This window comes from Anopheles bellator, chromosome 1 (assembly GCF_943735745.2).
Source record: "Anopheles bellator chromosome 1, idAnoBellAS_SP24_06.2, whole genome shotgun sequence".
Classification (NCBI taxonomy): Eukaryota; Metazoa; Arthropoda; class Insecta; order Diptera; family Culicidae; genus Anopheles; species Anopheles bellator.
Genome location: NC_071285.1, coordinates 29,010,619 through 29,026,806, shown reverse-complemented (window position 1 = coordinate 29,026,806; position 16,188 = coordinate 29,010,619). Strand labels below are relative to the sequence as shown.

The 16,188-nt window shown below is 50.4% G+C and overlaps 1 protein-coding gene across 1 annotated transcript; it reads left to right on the top strand.

Annotated features, from left to right (window-relative positions):
* The first annotated feature begins 6,454 nt into the window (after nt 1-6,454).
* LOC131215383 (uncharacterized) lies at nt 6,455-9,649 on the top strand. Its single transcript, XM_058209772.1, has 7 exons — nt 6,455-6,732; nt 6,793-6,969; nt 7,023-7,700; nt 7,777-8,033; nt 8,095-8,768; nt 8,830-9,175; nt 9,238-9,649. Exons 1-7 carry the CDS (start codon nt 6,461-6,463, stop codon nt 9,555-9,557), a joined length of 2,724 nt encoding a protein of 907 aa, XP_058065755.1. The 5' UTR covers nt 6,455-6,460; the 3' UTR covers nt 9,558-9,649.
* The last annotated feature ends 6,539 nt before the right edge of the window (nt 9,650-16,188 follow it).

The window sequence follows — 16,188 nt, the reverse complement described above, 5'->3', positions numbered from 1 at the left end:
GTCTTGGTCCATGTTGGCAAAACACTAGAGTAATCTATTTTCATGATCTCCTTTTGATCTCAATTTCTTATCACTCTGGAAGTTTTGCAATACACGAAAAAGGTGATAATCATAATAATCATGTAAGGAAAGGACTATTCGCCATTTTGGCTAATTTTGGCCTTTTCTGGTCGATCGTTAGCTTCATCGCTTTCTGGTGCAGTAGAGATCTGATTTTAGTATCTGACCGCACAGAAGCATCTCATAATGAATGAGTCCTTTCAAATCCCTCCATATACTCAGAAGAAGGCCTTCCTGGCCGTTAGTCCGGGTTTGGCCACCGTTTGGGCTCATCACTTCATCACTTCACCTTTGCGCAAATGGCTTAAGACTGTAGGCTTAAAACTGATGGTTGATCTTTAGCTCCTGCGCGATGCTCTAATTACTAATATGGCGATCAACTTTGATTATTTCTGTGATTTTATTTGGACATTTTCGATAACGTCAGTCTGCCTATGCGAGGTGCTTTTTTAACATCAAAAATAACTAATACGGATCGATGAAACCAAAATTACACGTAACTAGCTGGTACCGAATCTGCACCATAAACACCATGAATAATGTCTGTAGAATGTTCTGAATTTTCTCTTGATTTCCATTGTTAACACCCAAACAAATTAATGGAAACAGCCAAAAACAGTGGAAGCATTTTTTAAGGTATGAAGTATCAGCTTTACTTAAAACGAGCATAAAGTTGAAGCTGAACGATGGATACTTTACGAAATGTCGATCACTAAAGCCATTCACCGAGAAAATAATGGATTTGTTTTCAGGCAACCTTATAATTGACAGAGTTGGGCTTACGAAACTTTATAAATGAATATGACAATAGTTAAAAGAGAATTAAAAACGAGAATGAAACGAAGAATAACCGAAGCATAAAGGTAAAGTATGAAAATAAACAAAAAACGTGTGTAAAAAGAATAAATGGCCTAAAACAAAGTGTTAAAGAAAGAAAGTGATAAAGCTGCCTTCCTTTAACCGAATTCGGGCCTACCCTTAACGGCCATGTGGCAGGCGGAAGTAGTAGCTGCAGTAGACGAGCAAAAAAATGGAACTCGCTACAGCGACACCATCTCCTGTGCCGCGGTGCACCCGGGACAAATATCTCCGAGCATCGGTTATTAATTTTCTCACACTTCGGAATGCCCTTCCAGCGGACGGTTCATTACCGCCCGGGGGGGGGGGGGCTTACCACGGGGTGTTACGGAGGGGTGAGCGTGTGTTCGTCACCCATCCAGCACCGGCACTTCAGCTGCTTCAGTCCCGTGTGGCGTGAGGCGAAGGAGAAGACCCGCTGTTGGCCGGTTTAAGAGATGTTTATTTTTTACTCCAAAGACCCCATGTTTACCCGCAACGACCGGCGGGGCTGGAAAATGCTTTCGCGCCTCCTGCTTATACGGGGGACGTGTGGCGGTAATGGGTGGCGAGCATAGGAGCGGAAAAAACCCCAAGCCTGCCGTCTAATGGGTGCAAAAATTAATTTATGCGACAAATGACTCCATCGCCTCCATCGACGGTGGCGACGACGACGAGGAGGAGCACCGCCCTCTGGTGGCCAGTTCTTTGAGAGGGTCCCGAGAGTGACCCAACCTGATCGCCGCGTGTGTGTGGAGTATGTGTCGGGTCTCCGGTCCCCCCCCCCCCCTCCGCTTGGCCGAAGGAGCAGCAATCGGTGGGATCTGTGGTGACGTGTCGCCGTAATCGTCGTCACGTCGCCGCCCGGGCGCACTCCTCGGCAGTCCTAGTCGGAGTCGGCCAGGGAGACTCGATTTGTCGCACACGATAACGAGAGATGACTTTAATTAGTTATGTTTGTCACGAAAAAAAAAAAACGGGGCTAGTGTCTCTCTGGCGCGGTCGGCGTGTCGGCGTGGTATGTGGCGCGGTCTCACCTGACCACTTTGACTACGTACGTCCAGAGCCTAATGCAGCGGAACCGGAGGCGAAAGGTGTTAACTGGTGAGCTTTTTCGCGATTAGGTGTGATCCGGGACCGGCGGCCAGCGAACCTTTCGCCGTTCGCGCTCTCGTCGGGCTCGGACATCAAATACCAATTAGCCCGTGCGGGACCCAGCGCGGGGCAGGAATTGTCCTGCGTTCCTGGGCTGGCAGCGCTGATGAATCCACGGGCACTAATCTACTTCATCGTCTGCTACCGTTTCGATGATGTCCGATCGCTTGAGCGATGGGCGGCTGCAGCTGGAGGGTCACTGGCCGGACTGCTGGCCGTTATGATGACTTCAATTTAACTTCTGCCACTGCCCCGAAGTTACACGCCATGACTGATAGGACCCGGGGGCCCCTGTCGGGTCTGTGGTCTGGTTCGAAAGCTCAGCCACGCGGACCCCCGCTCACGTTCACCGGTTTAATTGGTTCAATCAGTTCCAACCTCTGCCGGAGTCTGGTGGTGCGCCGTCAGGTGATTTGTTAATTCGAAAATTATTTACGTCGCTGCTCGTTAAAGTCGCTGCTGCGGCTGCTACTTCATATTTCTCTCGGGCACTCGGGGCGAGTGGAGAGTGGACACAAACAGAAAGGAACTGTCGGCGCGGAGATTTCGCAAAACGCCACCAGACGAACCAGAGGAATCACTATCGGTTGGTCCGGAGAGACCTGTCGTAATCTCGCCCATAGCTAGTACTTCACCTTAGCCCATACGTGAACGGCCCATACGGGGGTTGTAAATCGTGTGCTTGAAGTAAGGTCCGACTTGAAGTCACGTTATCCCAATTAGGTTTTAGGCGGACCCTCGGAGTCAGGTACGAGTCATGTAGTCTGACTTTTTGGGTGCCCTGAGAATGCTGGTCCAGGAACAAGTCTCGTCCTCGGTCACTTGAACTGCTGGAGGTGACGTCTCCCCACTGTACTTGCTGGACTACCGGGGCCGATGTCGAGGTCATCCCAGGAAGTGTGTGCCACCGTTTCGCTCCATTCCTCCGCCGGCATAATTAAATTACAATTCCAAGCATGTTCGGCCCCGGCCGCTTGTCAATCAGCTGGCGGCCGGCCGGATGCGGGCTGTCAAATAAAGTAGCGTACGGCGCTTTGGAGAATCTGCAACTTCCCGCTGCGCCAGGAGCGTTCCCGGTTCGTGAAGCGAATCATAAATTGCACTCCGGTGACTCCGGTTCCGCGTGCATTGGGGCTTTGTTCTTGGGTTTTTTTGTTGGTCCATGTCTCAGATCTTTGCGCACCTTTCGATGCGCGCAGCATCATGTTTTTGTGTCGCTCGGTTCTGTCATCTCCGCCGACATGTGTCGAGATTGGCGAGACAACTCTCAGAACGCGCTGCCCTTGGGGGACACGCATAAAAACACACCGGAGGACCCCTTGAGCAGGACGTAGTCACGTGTCCGGCGGGTTTAGGCCGCTGATTGATGGATCGAAATGGACATTTGGCCGTTAGGAGGGCTTTGCGGGCCGACTCCCCCGGGGGGCAATCGGCCCAGCGCCGAGGCCGTGAGGCAGCAAAGTGCGGGGAAGAATGCAAAAACCGGAGTCTGGCCTTAGGTCGACACCGACGAGGGGCTTGGCACACAGATACAAGCGGGGTGGCGTATCATAATGTTGCGACAAATTGTCGCATTCATTCGCATGCCTCAACATACTCAGCTCAGCTGGCTCGACGGGTCTGCTGACGCCGCCGCCAGGAGGACGGTTCCTTTCACCTGTCCTGCGACATCGCGATTCCTGGCCCCCTCCACCTTCTGGGAGAGGCTCCTGTGCGCGCGCCACGGTGGCGACCGTGCGCAGCGATGATTGATCTGAGGTGCGGACAGATCAGTCATGAGATCTTCGGGGACGGGATCCACGCGGGGATAAGGCGCCCAGCAGCGGCCAGCAGTTGTCATTTCAATTTACCGCTACCACGGAACGGCTGCGCGAAATGCGGCCGGAGGCACGCACCGGCCCCGACGCGAAAGCATGCACCCCGCCCCCCCCTGGCCACTCCGGATTCAGTTTGCGCCGAGTCGCAGCTGGAGCATTCTGAAGTGGTAGCAGGTTGCATTAACGCGGAGGACCCCAGAGACTACTGTGGCGACGGTTTGGGGGAAAAAACTTGGCTCCACTCGGAGGGCATACTTGCATTGCAGTAGACGAATACATTGTATTCCGCGCACTGGGGCTGTCTTAAATCACGGTTCGTACTTAAATAAAATTGCAAAAGATTGAGCAACGCCAGAAACAACTAATTAAGTCGATGGTTCGAGGGTCGAAGATCGCCTATGTTTTGTCCGGAACCTGTCTTCTTCTGAATATGTTTTAAGGCCATTAGTCTTTATATAAATACCCAGGCTCAGTTCGTTGGTCTAAGATTCAAAAAGAGAACTGTTAAATTTATTCGTAACCATCTTTAATCAGTTTACTCTTGTGTTAGCGATGTGCAAAACCAAAAGACGCTTTTTGGAAGCCCTTCTTTTGCTCTCTCGTGATGCGGATCTAAAAAATGCTTTCTCTCTGCACTGGCTATCATGTCTTTTATTCTATTTTGTGCCTGGCCGTTCGTTCTAGCCCCAGTTCTCGGTAGATTCGTCAGCTCTATCATTAGTAACAGCTGCTCTATTTTTACGAAACAAGAGCCTTTACGCAATTTACGTGACAGATCAATCGAATCGACCAATCTATGTGTTATGTCTCCTTCGGGGAACTTTGTCTTTCAGAGAACCTAGGGCCAATCCATAATAAATTATTAAATAAGATTCAATAAATAAGTATTGTATGGCAAATGCAGCCGACACAACGAATGTCATTAGAATAATGAAGACACTAGCACCCACGGATAGAGTTCACAGGATAGGTGGTTTGGAGGAAGATTGGTTAAGAAGAACCTGCGGTTACCAGTTCCTCAAGCAAACTTGACGAATTTTTTAATGTCGGAGACCAGAGGTTACCAATAAATTAGTGTTTTGAATGAACTTCATGAGTGGAGTTGTTGGAATCGATGTTTACATTAATCATTGAAGTAATCGTCAATGCATTGCCGATTTGCCTGCATACAATCAAGGGATCGAAATTAATTTTGTTGCTTGCGATACCAAGAATAGGTGTTAAATGTGTCCTGAAGATTCTTCCGAACAGTTTCCCCTGTGACGGAAGTTTTATCGATAACCTCAACCAGAACAGCGCAAGACCTTTTCTTTTCCTTAGTTTAAAAAAAATGGCTTTAAGGAGTACAATTCTTAGAACAAATGTTGTTAAGCTTATGTTCCCAGTAATCATCTTCAATTCAACTTAGCGATGTACACGTTATAAAACCTTTTTGTAGCTCGTCTTTTGTTCTCTCGTGATGTGTGAAAAATTATAAATTCTTTCTCTCCACTGTCAGACTGTCAGATCTTTCATTCTTTTTGCACCTGGCCGTCTGCTCTGGCTCTAGTCCCATGTTTCCGGTAGATCCGTCAGGTACACTAGTGACCAAAGCTTTATTTTATTAGAGGCTTACTTTAAAAGATATAAAAAAAGAAATAAGTAAATTAATTTTTTGGTTCCGAAAGTTGGGATACTCTCTTTACAGAATGTACAACAGAGATGGTAGAAGAATAGAATTAAGTTTATAGAACCTACAATTTCTATAAATACGAGCCAGTTCTTCTAACCCTTTTAACCCTCAAATTGAGACGACACAAGCGCAGCGGAATTTGTTCCAGTTTGGCTGCAACAAGCAGAATCGAAGGTTTCGATTTTACTGAAAAATCTCAATTTCAAGCCTCCGTTTGTTTCTCGACGTGAAACGTACCCTGACTATTAATCCACACGAAATATGTGTTAACAATTACTCATTAAGTATTTATTTAGTCGTGAGCGAAGGAAAACGAAACCGGTTACTAATAATGAGCTTCTAGAGAGTAATATCTCTTTGCCATCTTTCGTCGAAGTGCTTACTGATTACTGGAACTGAATCGATCACCTTCAGGTTGTAACTTGACTTCATCAATTGAAGGCTAGAAATAAAACTATTACATTGAACGCCCCATGTCTCGATTGACTTGGTGCATTTGATATTCTACATCTACAAGCCAGCTACTGATTAGATGGATGCGGCAGTGCGGGAAGCACGATAGTTGAAACCAGTTCTGGGGCTTGTTGGGATTTCAAGCAAAACTTTGCTACGGATTTTTTCCCCGATTTGCGTACTGACCGCAGTCAGAGTATGTGTGGCGAACCGGGTACCTCATGAACTGAACTACCTCGCTCATTGTTTTAGTCTCCGCTCGGCAGCGTCAATAGAATGGTGCGGTGTACGGTGCTGCTGCTTCTCCTATCGCTGTCCTCCATCGGAAATGGTGAGGCCGGTCGCGGAATTAGGCTTAGAACGATTACGTGATCTTCCTTATCGGCAGGTTTCACTTTGCTACCCCTGGACATGAGCCTCGACGGTGACGGGTTGCCATTCATACCCCGAGAACGGACGGAGTTTGATGGTAAGGCGTTCGTCGGTTGACTGGCGTTACCAACCCCCGCTTCATCCCAACTCCCGTTTTGCAGACTGCCACCTGCGCTACGCACGATACGGCAGAACGGAAGTTAATGTTCAGGATCCGGCAGTGCCTTACAACGAAACACGAGAGTTTCAGTATGTAGTGGCAATAGGTTGGACCAGGCAGTCGGGAACCATCGAGTGGCCCTGTATGGGTGTGCTGATCTGGGAAAACGTGGTGCTCAGCACGGCACATTGCAGCATCGATGACGCGTAGGTTGCATCGGCGAACGTAAACATTGCCCCATACTTGATCGTTATCGTTACTTGTAGTGGGACCGCTCCGGATGTGGTCCGGATGGGCGGTGGCGGCTACTTCCCCGACTCGACCATCCCGGACCGTGAGCAGCGGCGTCTTCAGCAGCGAGCTATCGTGACCATCACGAGGCATCCCGATTACCGGCCCGGAGAGAACGATATTGCCCTGCTGAAGCTGGCCAAACCTATCAGGTCAGTGTGCCCCAAGCGGTTTAGATCTAATCTAATCGATCACCGTCTCGTAGTGTGAAGCCAACGGCTGGTCCGGCCTGTATGTGGTTGTACGACGCCGTGCCCTTTCCATTGCTCGAAGCCGTAGGATGGAAGAGACAAATGCCTGATCGAACGGGACGAGCCAGCAAGCTTGTTTCCACCGAGGAGTTCGTGCCAGCCCCGACTGACAGCTGCCGACCTGGTGCCAGCCAACAGTTCTGTGTGGCACGAGCCAACCCGGATCCGAGCCCGTGTCTCGTGTCTCGTGGAGGTGTGCTACAGATGAGGCTTCTTCACAACTACAGAACGAGCCCGTTCGTGTTGGGTCTACAGGTGGCCGATAACGCGTCATGCCCAACACCGACACGGGCGTACACGAAGCTTGCTCCGTTCCGAGATTGGATTTTGGCCGAGGTAAAGAAGCTCAGCAGTACGGTCAGTGGCGGCGCACTACACCCGGCCGCTTGTGCGTTCCACTACGCTCCCGTTCGGCCCCGGGTCGACGATCTGCTCCAGGAGCGTGAGGGACAAGTGCCTGAATTAGGCGCGCAGGTTGCTTGGGCGGAAGAGAGAACGCTGAAATACATCGTCCAGATAGTGTGGCCGCCGAACGTACAGGGCGGCGCTCGTAACGATTGCGTCGGAACGTTCGTGGACCAGCAGACGGTTCTTACGCTGGCGGAGTGTGTCGTCGGCACTACTCCCGGCGGGTACGTATCCTGTTCATTCGTTCGGTCTTACGGTCTCAGCAGTCAGGCCTCTTAATCATTCCGCTTCCTTGTGCAGCCTGAAACCCACCTCCGTAAGGACCAAGGACCGGTACCGAAGTATGTCGTACGACATTGCCAGCATAGTGGTTCATCCCGAGTATGGGCCGACCACGCCCAAGGCCAACCTGGCCGTGATCAAACTAAAGAACCGGGCGGAAGTGATTCCGGCATGCATTGGGCTCGCGCCACCTGACTTAGCTCCTGACCGGGTTGATCTGGCCGGGGTAGGTAGAAACCAGCTGCACACCTACACCGACCGGAACGACGGAGACAGTGAGTACTGGCTGATGCTCGGGGCTTCCGGTGCAAATCGCTACACGCCTTTTCTGGGCAGTTTCAGATTCAGTTCCGACGTTCATACTGCCTGCCGTTGAGCGGCGTCCCTGGGAGGAATGTTCGTCCCGTCTGCAGGTGGCCGCCAATCGAAGCCTGGCCGGCCTCAGCGGAGCCGACAGTCTGTGCTTTGAGGATGAGCGCTGGATGGTACCGGAAGCGTGCCAGACGCTAAGAGGAGGTCCCGTGCAGCGATACGTGGGCCGTGATGGGGCCTTCTTCAAGTACGTTTTCGGGCTCAGTCTGTTCGATGGCCCGTGTGGCTACGGGATGCCGGCGGTGGCCATAGCCCTTGCACCACACGCGGCCTGGCTACGGTCGGTTATGATGGCACCGGGCCGGAAGTCGACTTCCGCGTCACAGGCCGTTCTGTTCATCAATCCCGATCTGCGGCCGAGCGATGAGTGTCGGAACGGGGATGGATCGGACGGAATTTGTGTACCGCACGAGCGGTGCCTGGTGGCCACGCAGCTACTAAGTGGCGTCGGTACGGTAACGTTCTGTACGAACGGGTCCATCATCTGTTGCCCGTGGGGGGACATAGCGCGCAGTCCGAGTGTCAATCCGGTGCGTGAGCAACTGGACAGCTGCGAGGATCGGTATCAGGCCATTCGGAAGCAGCGCTGGATCGGGTGGAACAACAACGAGACGCAGTACGACAATCTGGCCTCCTTGGTAAGCCTGGATGCCGTTCCTGGGGGGCGGTGGAAGATTCTAATGCAGTTCTAATCGGCAGGCTGAAATAGGGTGGCCGTTGAACGGAGGGAAGCTGTCGTTCCCGTGCAGCGGGTTCCTGATCACACCGCAGGCCCTCGTCACGACGGCCCGGTGTGCGGAGACGTACAGCTGGAAGCCGACCGTGGCGCGGATCGGTGCGCTCGGGGCAAGTGACGACACCAACTATCTGGTGCAACCGATTCGTCGCGTGACGGTACACGACGATTACGACGAGACGAGCGGCCTGCACGACCTGGCCCTCATCACCCTGGCCACAGCCATCACGCCCTCGGCCCACGTATTCCCCGCGTGCCTCTGGAGCAACCGGACGCACACACCCCTGCGATCGACCGCCGTCCATTTGCGTAAGACCATGCGTATCAATTCCGAGTTCCTGCTGAACCTAAGTATCGTCTCCTCGTTACAGAGAACTACGAACCGAACGTGGTCTTCGTGGAGGTATTTCCTCTGTACGATCGGGATTGTGAGGAGCGCCTCAATGTGACGCTTGCGGACGGTCAGCTGTGCCTGCTGAGGGGAAGCCCGGAAACGAAGTTCATCAGCAATGTAAAGTGCCTCAAATCGGGGGCCAACATTGTGTGGGATAAACAGGATGGGCCGCCGGAAGTGGAGGCCCCACAGTACCTGGTGGGCATCTTCAGTCACGGCGGGTGCGAGAACGACGACATACTGATCGCTACGCGGATCTCGCACTACTACGATTGGATAGCGAGCCGGTTGAAGTAGACGTCCGGCTCCCGGCGCCATGGCCGTACTTTTGGAAAACAAATTTGGAATAAACATGGGTGCCGCTCGTTCTGGATTTAACGACCCTCTATCACCCCGGTGACGATTAGATGCTTGTCGGGGCCGCACTGGGCCGCATCGTATGTCCACACGTCACGGCCCAGCCAGAGGTGCGCATCGCCAATGAGCCGGACGCCGATGCGTATCGGCCTTTCTCGCGCAACCCTTATCGCTGACAGCATCTCGCGCATCAATTATTCGCCTGAAAGCGCACCGCGTAACTCGCCTCGCCGGGGGTGAAGGTACGTGGTGGTGGCCACGGCGCAGGTGCGGCATTGCACTGTTGGCGCGATTCACCGATAAATACACACGGGGACCTGTGTGTCGTTAGCGACCCCAAGCGCGGCTCGAGCTCGGCCCAGGTGATGATGGGCAAGCGCGCAGCATCTCACAAAAACACGGTGCGGCCAATCATCACAGCGCCGCCGGCGAAGGATGCCATCTCAACTGGCAACTGGGCCTCTGGCTTGCTCGGTTGCCGCGTTGGATTTATTTCTTGCCTCGGCCTCGACACTCGCAGAGCCAGATCGCAGATCGCTTATCGGCGATAAGATCGAGTGGTATGAGCACGCGCGAACCGCACCGATGATGTCCGCGCTCCGCGATGTCGCCAGGGGCAGGGGCCGCCTTTGCCGGTGCAGCTGCAGGATCGCATCAAATTCGCTCGTCGACCGACGGCGTTCCGTTGCGCGGTGGCGCAAAAATGGGCTACCGATGATAGTCCCCAGGGGGAGAAGATTTCATCGGTCCACCTCCTTCGGTATCTAACTTGACCATCGCGTTATGCGCAGGGGGGAACCCTTCGGAACTATCGAATACCTGGCAGGCATAGGATTTTCCGCTTGATTAAGCCGTAACGAACCCAGAGCCCCGCAGGACAAAGAATGGTGGCTGCGTACCGGTTCCGCAGTGCGTTCGGTGACCCCTCAGAAGAAGCGCTCACTTCCCCGTAACCCAATTGGCAACGCGTACGGAGAGAAAGAACGAGACAGAACGCGACCGGGTTGCTCAGTTCGGGTAACCCCCTTCCGTTGACTGTTGTAGGGTTCCGCGGGTTCTAAAAATAGCCCGCAGCAGCGAGAGAAGTGCGTATGCGCACCACGCGGTTCTCGGTAGCCATCGCTAGAAGCGTACACGAGAAAGGGTTGTATATAGGCACGGATCGCAGGTTAGTTTCGCTGGAGGTGTGTGTCTTCGTATGTGATGGCACGATAACTGAACATTGATCGCCAAAAACAGTTTAGTTTGCAGATCTGTCCAGTGGCATGCGTCACACTTCTAATGGTAGTCTTTCTTCTGTGTCATCGGTGATCTCTCGCTGCACAGCGCCGGGCCGTACGCACGATTGATGTCATCTGTGACACAAGATTCTACCGACGTACGAAATTAGTTGAAATTGTAATTATACAAGTTAGCTTAGCTTCGGATTAAAATTACATTGTTCAGAACGCTTCCATATAACTCGGGCACTGCCGAGCAGTTGGCCCATTCTTTTTGCCCCCCCGAAAAGGCGTAGCCGTTGCCGAAGCGGAACATGTCCAATCAAACTTTTTCAGTGTCTGGTTATATTTTTCTCGCGAAAGTTAACTTATGGAAACTCATTTTATGCCCTGCCTTTAAAAGATGAATAATAGGGCTGGTGCTTGTTAACTAACAGGCGTTATTGGGAGGGTCTTTTCGGCGAATACTTATTATGTTTTTTACCCGTTTTTCAATTATTACTTCGAACTTCTTCAACGCATCGTTTTAAAATGCACCAACTCGTAAGGATGGAGGCATCGAGCTAAATTGTTTGGTTCTTGGATTTAGAAAAATCCTTTCATATTTTTATGGTGCTCCTTTGTAGCTATGGCCTAACATACAGTGGAAAGCAAAAGAAGTTTAGCTACTGAACATTTGAATAATATGTGAAAAAATGAGTGTATCTTCTTTTTGAATCGCTCTTTTCGGATGTAGATTGTTAGATTGAGGTTGTAAAAGCAAAATTGTAGCAATTAAATGACATTTTGATTTAGTTTATAGTAAAAGCCATTTATTATAGGTGAATGTGAGCATCGTGAAAACGAATTTACTATAATTAAAGTTGGAAGCTTGCAGTTTTCAGTTTATCATTTCAATTTCCTACGCTTAGCTCACTAATGAAGCAACTACATTAGATTGTTTTATTCATGAGCAATAATAACGTAATTTTTTACATATTTTCGTAATTAAAACCCAAAATTAAGGTTGAGAGACGCAGAGACGCGTGAAGAATCCATTAGGCATTATGCTGTTTCTCAGCTTGTAAAATGGTAAAAATATAAAAATGGTAAAATGGTAAAAAAGCGGAAAAATTGTAATCTAATCGCTGACGAACTTCGAAAGGTTATTAATATATGTTTTGAGGGTGAAAATTACCAATGGTATTGCAAAAATATTCGACCAAAGTGAGGCAGCAATCGAATAAGTAATCAAGGGTTATTTAAACGAATATCGTATTCATCATTCGGGGCAAGAAATTAACACCAAAACGAGTTGATAAAGGTGTTGAATATCTCCACCTTAAAGCCTTATCAATCCGCCTAAAATATTCAACAAAAACTAAAATCAGAAGAACCCCCTCCTTGCATGTTATTTGGCGTAGTCTATACTAGGCACCTTACTAAGGCTCTGAAACCTCTCTTATTGTGAGAAAAGCTGCTCTGTAGTGATACATTTTTGGTATGACTCAACTGTTGCGATGAGAAGGTAAATGTTTCTGCTATATGCGGTCTAAATAATAACTGGAAAACATATTACAACGGAACTATTGTCCAGTGATAATAATAATAATAATAATAATAATAATAATAAAATAATAAAAATAATAATAATAATAATAATAAAACTTGATGAAAGCTAAAATCAAGCCACGACTGTAGAAAGGGCCACATGAGAAAGCCACGATGTTTGGCAATATTGTCTGAGCAGAATGGGACGCTAAAATGTATGGTTGAAGTTTTTCTTTTCTGTCAATGATCCTTAAATACAGCAAACCTCTCATTTACACGTCTTATGTGATGTTTTCGATCAATTCTTGATCGACTGCAATAAATTTTTCCTTCTCGTATTTCGTAAAATCTTGTGTGTTTTTGAACCAAACTTATTTTTGTTTTCCACTGAACTTGTCAGGACTTAATGTAGTCCCTTAGGAAATATCTGTAAGGCGGTTGAAAGTAGATGGGCGCGTAAACGTTCTGTGATATCATGCGCCAATATGCTTCCGCTTTCAGAAGCAATGAAATACGTCACAAATGAAACACCTAAACTCGGGTGAGCTGGAACACCAATCGGGGACCACTTACCTTTCGGTGGCGGACGAACACTGAGGTCTACGGGCTCTAGCTGGACTGGTGGGCCCTCTGCCTGCGGAAGAGATAGCAAAACACGGCGGTTAGGTTACTGTTCGGATCCTGGGTCCAGCGCTTCGAGGTCGCACAGGTTATCGTACAGTTTGTGCCGTACCCAGACACACCCCCTGGGCTGGATGACAAACGTGACGTCGTCTAGGACCCGACGTCACGTCACGCGCCGCACTCTAATACCCTAACACGCCCTTCGATTTCCCCCGCGCTCGCCCTGGCCATGGGCTCGTGGTGGTCGGTGCGTGGGAACAACCCAATTATCCGGCACGGCAGTTTCGCTCTCGCTCGGTGTCCCCACCCGGACGACCCGTCAAACGGTCCGTGCCACTCCGCACGCAGGCTCCTGCGTCCACGAACCCTGCCCCGTGTCTGGCAAAATATGGATCACCGATCGATGGGCCGCCGAGAGTGACAGAGACAGAGCCATGAGATCCACGGCTCCCGGAGTGCTCCCGGAGCGCGATCCATTCTCCCGACCCGACCCGAGCGGCGGTTCACACGGCGGCGGTGGCCTCGCGCGAAAGGTGGGCAAGGAACCGGACCTACCCGCCCCGAGAAAGAGAGACCCCCACGATCCCCACGGGACGGGACCACTTCGATTCGGGCCGAAGGACCGCCACCGCCCCCGGAAGGTCTCCCGCGAAAGGCGCGGCAAATGTTTCATGATCATGTTTTGCACCCCCAGCGCCCCCCACTTGCACCCCCCTGGTGGCCAGAGCTTCTTCACCAAAACGCCTGACGGCCTATGTGTGTAGAAACCGAATCTTGTGCAATGGTCCCGAGCGGTGGCAGTAACGAACCCTCGCTGGGTCTCCCCAAGTTCCAGCCGCGCATATGGCGCCCCGATGACGGTCGGTTTTCGGGGAGGGTCGGGGTCGGAACCCAAATCGGGTTGCCCTTTCCGACCGGGCCGGGCGCCAGGTTAGGGCGGTTTTGCTCTCAATCTTGAATGGCGTCCTCGGCAGGGGATGTGCACGGGGTAGACAGCGCAGAGTAGAGAAGGTTACACACCCGGCGAGCGGGGAGCGAGGCCGCACCGAGTGAAAGGGACCGCGGCCGTCTTCTTCCTTCGCTGCTCCGGATCCGGGGTCTTCGGAACCTAAATCGCGTTTTAGCATCTATTACATAAAAAAAAAGTAAGACGAGGCAGAACGCCGGCCGAAGGATGGTACGACCTCGCGCCCGTGGCCGCCATCGTTGCATCGTGCGCCGGGTCGAGCGTGGGAGAATTATTTAGCCGGGGTTCGCTTATGAGTGAGCCACACCATCGCCATCGGCGGCGATCATGCGATCGCTTCTTGCCCGGATCGCCTCTTCTCGACACGATCGATCGGTTCTCCTGGGTCTCGCTCGCACTCGCTGGTGTTCCTCCGCTCCTTTTCTGCATTAATCTTTTTTCTCGAGCGTTCATTAGAAACGCGATTGGGAAACCGCCTGCCCGTGCGCCTGCCTCCCGCTGCCTGGCACACCGAAAACCCACCGAAAAGCGGGCCACGAGCCACGCGCGAGCCGAGCTTCTTCGCCCGCCATGTTTGCTTAGTACCCTTCTCTTCGCGATGCAATCTTCGAGGACGACGGCGCGACGACGACGACGACGACGACGACGACGAATGTTTGCCTGATTGCGCCTGCTGCCAGCCAGGTTGATGCAATTGCAGCTTCTTCTGGCCCGCGCGACACACACCGGCTGCGGCGGCCGAAAGGCGTTTCCCCTTCGTGCTTTGCGTGCTTCTTTTCGGGCGGGCGGATCGATAATGAACGAAACATGAGCCCATGGTTTGATGAGCCTCGGAGAGGAGCGCAACGTGGCACAACTTATCATTAGGATTCGTTCGATCACATGGCCCCAAGCCGGAATGGGCCGGAACAGTGCGAGAAACCGATTCGATTCATTAGCGGCACACGCGAAAGGCAAAAGGTCCAAAGGGCAACGCGCAAACGGCAAAAGGCGAACAGTGTCATCTGTGGTTTGGCACGACTCCGCTTACTGGGTGGTTCAATAAGTTTTGTGGTTCAATAATAGAGATAAATGTGGCCCGGTTCGCTCTTCTAGGATTAAAAAAAATTAATAGCAGAGAGCGATGCTACGAGTCCAACTTTTTTTTTGGTTATGTTGGTACACTCTTCTTATAAACCTATGTGAACGTTTAATTTCAATCTATCTATTCATTCTTTGTTTACAAGCCATTTAGTATCGACGTGTAACTGTATTTTTTACAGCAGAAAAATTAAGTATTGTGCAGTGATTGAATTTTTATTTTTGAAAGGATCAAAATTGAAGAAAATGTTGGAGAAATGTTGAAAGTATATAAGGACTATTCGCCTTCAATATAAAAAAGCCTTCAATTACTATATTATAAAAAGATGGCTGGCTGAATTTAAATGTGGTCCTAAAAGCCTTAAAGACGATCCGTGTCAAAGACGCCCAAAACAGGCCCAAACTCCTAAAATCGTAGGAAAAAGAACGATAGCCTGTATTTTGTATTGGAAAATCATCGAATGACGAACGAAAGAGATTTACTGGAAGCCTCATGCATCTCATTGATCAGTTTAAGCATTATTTAGACAAAAGAACCAGTTTGCAGAAAAAAAAATCAATTTTCAACAAGACAATACACCATGTGACAAAAATTGCAAAAAGTCATGAATTGAAGGTGAAGTAACAGCTTCTACCGCATAAACCAGATTGGGCCCCTAGCGATTTCCATCTGTTTTCAGACCTATAGACAAATCTTGCGTGGAAAGCGTTTTTCATCAAATGATGAAACGTCATAACCAGCTGCGGAAGCGTATTTTGTCCAGATTATCCCTTCCAGATTATCACTTCAGGGATAGAATTCAGAAATTGGAATCTCGTTGGAACCCATGTTCAGGGACAGCATAATAAATAATAAAGTTTTTTTAAACTACCATCGAACCACAAAACTTATTGAACAACCTGGGGCGAGATGCTCTGTGCCAAAAAGGGGCTGAGTTGTGGAGAAAATCTTCAACTTGGGTTCACAATTATTACAAGTCGAAAACAATTGAAGCGCGCTGATACTCTTCTAATCCGCGGTCTTCGGCCGAAATGGCTTTAACTGTCACCTGACCTGATATGTGCTTTAAAAACTCCTTCCTGGAGCTGATCTTGCTCCAGGCGGACAAGACTAGCAAGTTCTGTGCCGGAACCCCTCGTCTGATGGTGT

Coding starts and splice junctions, on each gene's coding strand:
- LOC131215383 (XM_058209772.1), top strand. CDS start 6,461: ATGGTAAGGCGTTCGTCGGTTGACTGGCGTTACCAACCCCCGCTTCAT. Junction 6,970..7,022: donor AAGCTGGCCAAACCTATCAG/GTCAGTGTGCCC, acceptor ACCGTCTCGTAG/TGTGAAGCCAACGGCTGGTC. Junction 9,176..9,237: donor ATCGACCGCCGTCCATTTGC/GTAAGACCATGC, acceptor TCCTCGTTACAG/AGAACTACGAACCGAACGTG.